The sequence below is a fragment of the Carassius carassius genome, chromosome 4 (assembly GCF_963082965.1).
Source record: "Carassius carassius chromosome 4, fCarCar2.1, whole genome shotgun sequence".
Taxonomy (NCBI): domain Eukaryota; kingdom Metazoa; phylum Chordata; class Actinopteri; order Cypriniformes; family Cyprinidae; genus Carassius; species Carassius carassius.
In genome coordinates, this window is record NC_081758.1 from 42,176,135 (window position 1) to 42,184,896 (window position 8,762).

At 34.8% G+C, this 8,762-nt stretch overlaps 1 protein-coding gene across 12 annotated transcripts in view; it reads left to right on the top strand.

The window, feature by feature from the left end:
* Positions 1–8,072, top strand: part of LOC132140080 (peripheral-type benzodiazepine receptor-associated protein 1-like) — a 107,760-nt gene extending 99,688 nt beyond the window's left edge. For 11 of the 12 annotated variants that reach the window (XM_059548880.1, XM_059548884.1, XM_059548890.1 and 8 more), the window contains 5 exons: positions 904–972; positions 2,414–2,502; positions 2,584–2,655; positions 5,221–5,340; positions 7,735–8,072. In XM_059548880.1, coding sequence (XP_059404863.1) covers positions 904–972; positions 2,414–2,502; positions 2,584–2,655; positions 5,221–5,340; positions 7,735–7,938 — 554 coding nt within the window. In that variant the 3' untranslated portion in view covers positions 7,939–8,072. Of the gene's footprint in view, positions 1–903; positions 973–2,413; positions 2,503–2,583; positions 2,656–5,220; positions 5,341–6,549; positions 6,585–7,734 lie in introns of all 12 variants that reach the window. The other variant, XM_059548888.1, reaches the window with a different exon arrangement.
* The last annotated feature ends 690 nt before the right edge of the window (positions 8,073–8,762 follow it).

Consider the following 8,762-nt stretch of genomic DNA (forward strand, 5'->3'; position numbering starts at 1 on the left):
TGCATAAGTTTAATTTAATTTTAATTTAATTAAAAAAAAAATTATATATATATATTAATTGCCATTATGCCACAAATGCTTTTTTTTCTTGTTGAAAAATGTAAATGATATATTAATATTTATATTTAATATTTAATATATTTATTGTGGTAATTGACTTTTTTTTTTAGATAAATAAGCTGAAAAACACTAAATAAATAGATAAATTTACACATAAAAGCATTATAGTAGTAAGTAGAAATTGACTTTCGCAAATACTATATTCCAAACTATAATAATAATAATAATAATAATAATACATAAATAATATATTAAATGCTATTATTTCAAGATAAATGAATAATAATAATAATAAATAAATGAATAATATATGTAAAAAATAATAATTGTATATAATCTAAAAGAACTTGGGATAATTGACTTTATGCCACAAATGCTGTTTTACTTTTTAGAAAAAAAGGAGCTGAAAAATTAAATAATAATAATAATGTTTAGTAATCATCTACCTCCTCTGTCTCTCTGTAGTGAATTTATTTTATAGTGATTTTATATTTTTGTGTTAACTGACAATGTCACAAATGCTGTCTAATGTAGCTTGTGTTGAACCTGAAATGATTTCTATGTTCTAGTGTTTTCTAATGTTTGGACTCACTGTCCCCTTTGGTCAGCTCACCATCTCTCTGAAGATGACTTCCTGAAGAGTGTGTGCGTGTGCGTGTGCGTGTGTGTGTGCGCGTGTGTGTGTGTGTGTGGTTCACGAATGCTGCACTCATAACCTCAAGGCTTGTGTGGCTGGTTGTTTTGTTTTGGTTTGTCCTCATGAGCCCAAGTATCAGTCAAGGTCAGGCAGCCAATCAGATTGTGTCTAACCCTTCCCTCCCGCCCACTTTTGTCCTTCTCCAGTGGAGTCGTCTGCGGTGTTGGACGACACGTCTGCTGTAGACTGCTCCAGTCAAGGTTTGAGCTCCTCCTGTCCCGTCCTGTTTCTCTGTCATGTTTCCAGCCGCATGTGACTGACAGTTTAACAGCATGTTAATGTGCTGATGCAGCGCTGCATGCTCTTACCATGGAGATCTGCATCCACATCCTCGTTTCTGATCTAACCACTAATGATCTTTCAGTCTCTCATTTGACAGCTGTGCTCATGTCTTCTGTCTTACTTCACTTTGCATGTGATTTCTGTCACGAACGTAAAAGTGTTTCTCTGGAAGAGTGTCATTAAGTGCCTTTTTCATCTGTTTATCATGCAGTAGGTTTACCAGAAGTGCTTTTTTTTTGACACAAATGAGACCAAGTTTCTTTCATGTCTGTCTCTGAACCATTTAATTAATCATTTAATTAACTTGCACAGCTAGATTGTCTTTAAACTATTCCCCTGCCATGTCACTTGTTGACCTGAAACTGATGACTGATAGGTTTCACTACAGCTAGTTGTGTTCTGGTATGAATTGTAGTCTAACTTTATACATTAATGCGTAAAATCATGCTTACATGAAGCTAGATGTTTGCGTAGCGTATGTATCAGACTTACAGTAAATCAGTTATATTGTGAAATATTATTACAATTTAAAATAACAGTTTTTGGTTTGAATATATTTGAATATATAATTAATTGCAGTGATGAAAAGCTGAATTTTCAGCAGCCATTAGTATCTTGTGACACTGAAGACTGGAGTCATGATGCTGAAAAATTCAGCTTTGATCACAGCAATTAATTACATTTTAAAACACATTTCAAATAGAAGACAGTTATTTTAAATTGAAATAACATTTCACAATATTACATAATTTTCTTTACACAGTAATTACTCCAAACTTTTGACTGGTGTATGTATATTATATTCTATATTTTATCAAGTTTATGAATAACTTTTTAAATAATAAGGCTTTTTATGCAGATTTTTTTTTCTAACCATGTAATCTCACAGCAAATACATATATCAATTAAATTCATTAATTGAAATTGTCAATCTGGACAAAATGGCTATTAATCATTCAATCAAATAAACAGCAAATATTAACATAGTTGTAAATAATGCACAAAATTCTAGAATAAATATGACATCAAAAGCAATTAATTATAAAAAAAAACGACATTGTTCTCAAAAAGAAAAAGCTCCTAGAAAACCACACACTTGGAGAATAAAGCTCATTCTGAATCTAATAGATTATGATATAAATGTCATTTCGTGTTTTGAGAGCCATTCCTTCACATTCAAGCACATGCAGAGTCTTCAGAGACACCAAACATCACCAGATAAACCTAGAATACTGCGAACACAAATGTATCAAATGTTCGATATCAGATAAATATCTATTTTCTGTCACTTTCTGTGTCATTTTCACCCTGAGCGCAGCTTCATTTCCAAATTTGCTTCACTGGATCTTTAAAGATGTTGTGTTTGACTTGCAGACGGGAAGTTGGGAAGCTCCAGACCTCGCAGGATGGTGGCCATCTTTGATTACGACCCGAGAGAAAGCTCTCCTAATGCAGACATAGAGGTGACATTATAGCTAAGACAAACAGCTCCTTATACTAGTGAGTAGTCTACAGCGTGTGAGTCTAATGATGGGTTTCTCCAGGATGAACTGACCTTCAGCGCAGGCGACGTCATCTATGTGCTCGGTGACATGGACGATGACGGCTTCTACTATGTGAGTTTCTTTGTCTGTCTGTCTTTTTAATATATTGATAATAAATAGCGTGAAAGTTTTGTTCGATGACACATTCATGGCCATACAATAATTGAGGTTTTTTTTCTGTAATAAAAGTTGTGAAGTAATTGCTTAATAATAACTGTGCTTCGGTGCTGCAAAGATATTGTACAGTGCCAAGATACCCGACTTTTTCATCTGAGCTGAGCCAATGTTGTAGTAACGCAAGGAACGTAATCAGATTACATTTGCAGTGTTCCTGTAGCTCAGTGGTAGAGCATTACGTTAGTAGCGCAAGGTTGAGGGTTCGATTCCCCATGTTAGGTAAAAAATGTTAGCCTGAATGCACTTTAAGTCGCTTTGGATAAAAGCGTCTGCTAAATGCTTCAATTTAATTTTTATTTATTTAATTTAAAATTTAGAAGTAACCCATTGCTTTTAAATGTACAACAAAATATCTGAGTTACTTTTTCAAATAAGTAATGCAAGTTACTTTGTTTTTTTATTTATTCACTGAGAAATTGGAAGTAAGGTGCATTCCTTCAGCCTGAGGCTGATTCATTTCACTTTTGGTGTCAAAGGGCCTTTAAAGGGTCATGAAACCCCCTGTTTTGGGACCGGTTAGTTCTCATCACAATTTTGAATAATGCACAAAAAAAGTGGACGTGATGGGCTGAAGAGGGGAGACGGGCAACACACAGCTTGAGTTTGATTCAAGCAGTTTCATTTCACCCACATTCAGTTAAAAACATTAATAAATAGATGCCATTTGCATTTGCACTCTGCATCGAAAACATATATGAACTCGCTGTTGCACCAACTTTTAAGGCTTATTTTGCGGCGTTTATTTAAGCCTTTTAATTTGTTGCATCAAGTTACACTCACTAAGTGCATTAACTGCATTTGTGCTGGACTCAAAAACAAAAAAGCCAAAACAAATGCTCACCTTCAATCCATGAACATTTCTCTCATTTAATGTACACGTGCTCACAGTCTGAAGCGTGTCACACATGCTGTCGTCAATAATTAAGCCAAGCATGTTCTCATATGATAAGAAAACAGCAGGCTCATGAATAATTATGAGACACAGACGCGTCATAAAAGCAATATAATCCTTTGCCACGTCGCAAACTGTGACGTCAACACAAAAAGTCGTTTAGTGTTTCATGATCCTTTAAAGTTGCCAAAAATACCAGACAAGTCCAGACCAGGTAACAAAAAGTAATGCAAAAGTAATTAATGCATTACTTTTCATAAAAAGTATCTAAGTAACCCACTTAGTTACTTTTTTATGGAGTAACACAATATTGTAATGCATTACTTTTAAACTAGCCGAGCATGAATTTCAGCACAGAGATTGAGTTGTTCCACTCTAACAGTGAGATAGATGCATGTAGCTAAACATTTAATGTTTGTCTGTGTTATGATCGAAATAACCAGGGATGCATGCAATTAGGTTAAGAATGAGTGTGTGCATATTGTGAATTCATTTAATGAACTTTAAATACTTACAATATTTTTTGTTTCTTTAACAGTTTCTCTTAATTCGTCTCCTTCTTTATATTATTATTTACTAATATAATACCTACTTTTAGTTTTGATAACACTTTAAAATAGCCTTCTTTAGACCAATTAGTTTTTTACAACTTTTATGAATAATTTATGTAATGTTAGTTAATAAAAATACACTTGATCATTGTAAGTTCATGTTAGCTAAGTTTTGATTTTAAAAATGCATTAGTACATGTTGAAATTAACATGAACTATAATTGATTAATTCTTTAGTAGACTTTATCATTGTTAGTTAGTTCATTTTAACTAATGTATTAAGTTTATTGTAAAGTATTACCATAGCTTTTTATAATTCGAATTGCCTTTTTATATAAATTTATAAATAATAACTTTTTAATTTTAGTTTTAATAATTAATGTGCTTTTGATATTTTTATTAGTTTCTTTGTTGTTGTTGTTGTTATTATTATTAATTTAAAAAATATTACTATTCAGGTTTTATTTATTATTTAAAATAAAGCTTTCGTTTTATTCTTCACAATTTTAGTGCTTTATATTAAACTTATTTCACTTATTACCAGAGCAACATTTCTAGTTTTCATTTTAAGGTTTTCATCTAATATTTATATTTAGTTTTATTTCAGCTTAATTTCAATTAACTATGTTTTAAATAGTTTTTTATTTTTTTATTTTTTATATATTTTCCAATAATCTGACAAGAAACCTCCCAAGTGTCTGCTTCCTGTTTATAGTGATATCAATGGATGATCTGTTTTAAAAATACATATTTTATTTACCCACTCAAATATTGTCATTCCAAAACCAAATGTCATTTTTTATTACACTTTTCTTGTTGGAAAAAGTCTAGTGTTATCTAAAATTAAGATTATTATCTCAGCTATTGATTAAATGAAGGACAAGTGCACAAACTGTATGTAGTGTAAATATATCCCAGAATCGCTCAGTTTTGGGACCTCAGTATTTCTGGGCATGGACACGTATTACTGAATGACTGAGCAAACAGCAATGCATGATGGGTTTGTGTTGTTTTCAGGGGGATCTGAATGGACACAAAGGCCTCGTGCCGTCCAACTTCCTGCAAGCTTTTCCAGAGACGGAAGAGGACGCTGCGCAGAAGGAGCACACGGAGACAGAGAACCGCAGGGATTCACAGGTGTGTGAGTTTGTGAGTGTGTGAGTGTGTGAGTTTGTGAGTGTGTGTGTGTGTGTGTGTGTGTGTGTCTGTGTCTGTGTGTGTCTGTGTCTGTGTGTGTGTGTGTGTGTGTGTGTGTGTGTGTGTGTGTGTGTGTGTGTGTGTGTGTGTGTTTGTGAGTGTGTGAGTGAGTGTGTGTGTGTGTGTGTGAGTGTGTGAGTGTGTGAGTGTGTGTGTGTGTGTGTGTGAGTGTGTGAGTTTGTGAGTGAGTGTGTGTGTGTGTGTGTGAGTGTGTGAGTGTGTGAGTGTGTGTGTGTGTGTGTGTGAGTGTGTGAGTTTGTGAGTGTGTGTGTGTGTGTGTGTGTGTGTGTGTGTCTGTGTCTGTGTGTGTCTGTGTCTGTGTGTGTGTGTGTGTGTGTGTGTGTGTGTGTGTGTGTGTGTGTGTGTGTGTTTGTGAGTGTGTGAGTGAGTGTGTGTGTGTGTGTGTGAGTGTGTGAGTGTGTGAGTGTGTGTGTGTGTGTGTGTCTGTGTCTGTGTGTGTCTGTGTGTGTGTGTGTGTGTGTGTGTGTGTGTGTGTGTGTGTGTTTGTGAGTGTGTGAGTGTGTGAGTGTGTGAGTGTGTGAGTGTGTGAGTGTGTGTGTGTGTGTGTGTGTTTGTGAGTGTGTGAGTGTGTGAGTGTGTGTGTGTGTGTGTGAGTGTGTGAGTTTGTGAGTGTGTGTGTGTGTGTGTGTGAGTGTGTGAGTTTGTGAGTGTGTGTGTGTGTGTGTGTGTGTGTGTGTGTGTGTGTGTGTGTGTGCTCTTGTTTCTGTGACATATCAGGACACAACTCTGTATAATGACATGGGTATGACACAGGTATTACAATGAGAGGGTGACTTATGAGGACATAACCCATGTCCCCATTTTTCAAAACGCTTATAAATCATACAGAAGGAGTTTTTTTGAGAAAGTAAAAATGCACAAAGTTTCCTGTGAGGGTTAGGTGTAGGGTTGGTGTAGGGCCATAGAATATACAGTTTGTACAGTATAAAAACCATTACACCTATGGGATTAACACACTTTTCACAAAAACAAACGCGTGTGTGTGTGTTGCATGGATTACTGTTAATTATTGCATGCATTTTCCATTCTGTTCTGTCGATCATTGATTAACAGCATTAGTTTCTCCGGCTGTCGTTTGTACTGCATGTCGTCTTATGTGTGTTTGTTTTATTTTTGCATGGTTTTCAGAAGCAGAGGAGAGGTGTTCACTTTAAACAGTGACAGTAAGTGTTTCACAGATCTGCAGTAAACCCTCTCTAGCCCCATTAGAAGATATATACTATATGACTCTGAACAGGACACTGAGACAAACCTCTTTTTCCAAACCTGTATAACTGACTTTTTAACTATTTATAGTTTTTTCATATTTTAGATAACATAATCATCCTGGTTTGGACGCCAACATTCTTCAAAATATCATTTGTTTGTGTTCTACATGAGGATGAGACAATTATGACAGTATTTTATTTTTTTTAGGTGAACAAGCCCTTTAAAATCATAGTGAGATATATGCCTCAGTGAGTTTGATTTGTCATTCAAGCTAATTTGATGGCTGGTATGTTACTTAATTTTAATCTTAATTTTATTTCATTTTATACAACTCTTATGCAATTGGTAGAAAGTTAACTCTCTCTCAGCTCCCTTAAGGGCTTGTTTAATTAAAAAATCTCCGGTAAAGTCTTACAGTTTTGATCATATGTTCATTTAAACACCTTCTGTTTATTTGTTGTATTTTGTACAACACTTAATTGGTAGAAAGTGAACTCTCTTAGCTTTCTTAATGACTGTCTTAAATAATAACTTACCAGAAACAGTTTTCAAATGTTTATCATTTGTGCCCCTGGAGCTCAAAACCAGTCTGTAGTCGCTGGGGTATATTTATAGCAATAGCCAAAAATACATTGCATGGGTCAAAATGATCAATTTTTCTTTTATGACAAAAATCATTAGGATATTAAGTAAAAATCATGTTCCATGAAGATATTTTGTAAATTCCCTACTGTAAATATATCAAAACTTAATTTTTGGTTAGTAATGTGCATTGCTAAGAATTCATTTGAACAACTTTAAAGATGATTTTCTCAATATTTCGATTTTTTTGCACCCTCAGATTCCAGATTTTCAAGTAATTGTATATCGACCAAATATTGTCTGATCCTAACAGACCATACATCAATGTCAAATATCATTTATTCAGCTTTCAGATGATCTATAAATCTCAATTTCGAAAAATTGACAATTGACAGTGGTCCAGGGTCACTCATGTGCATTTAAACAGCTTGTGTAATTTTAATTCTTTTTTTGAATGACATGACATGGTATTAAAATCTCAGCTCCTTGCCCACCTTCACTTCTGGTCTGTTTTTCTCCCAGGTGAGCCAGACAGAGTCGTCTGAGCATCTTGATCCCGTAGGCTCCTCTCAACTAGACCTGAATCCACCAGCTCAGCCAGAACTCAATCCCCATCCGACCCTGAGCTCATCTCTGCCCGCCTCCCTGTCCGAGAAAAAGAAGAAAGGCTTCTTCTCCAAGGGCAGGAAGCTCTTCAGAAAGCTGGGCTCCAGCAAGAAGGAGTAGCTGTGAGCCTGAAGATCTGCAGATTGCACTTTTTCTCACGTGTGGAGTCAGTTTGAGTGTGTGTCCGACTCAGTCCAGTAGGAGAATCTTTCTCATTCTCTGATGTTTGCCATAATGAAGCAGATTTACCAGCGCTTTCATGTGTCAGACTGTTTCCTCCTTTCAAATATAATCGCAACGCTTGTGCAAACTGGGAAATGGGTTTAAACCCATTAAATGCCTGTTGAAAAGCTATAAAAATACTAGTAAAAAGATAGCGATATATTCTAAATAAACACTTAACTTCAATATAACCACATTTAGACATGAACTAATCATCTGCTAGTGTTCACAAACATCATCTACACTTATATGTTGACATGATATTAATTCCAGGAATTCTGGAAAATAAAGCGAAGGTTGGCGACAAAATAATTTTTTTTCACTACAAATATATTTTGCACTACAAATAGGCTGCCTTTATTCGGATAAAGGTAGAGGAATACAAACCGGTTAGTTAGTTAAACCAATACAGACTGAACTGAACTCAAATTCTGAATGATCACCGACTGGCCAAAACCTTTTCATATCCATCTCACAATATTTTCTGCATTTTCAGATTATTGAATTGTTGTTGTATTCTACTTAAAATAGTGTTTTATTATATTCTACACACTACTGTGTGGAAGCTGAATAAAAAATTAAATAAAGGTTTCTCGCGACTTTTTATCTTATGATTCAGACTTTTTCTCACGAGTTCACATCTCACAATTGTGACTTTTTTTTCACAGAATTCCAAGATATAAACTTTACATTTAAAGTTCTAAAGTCGGAATTGCGGAATC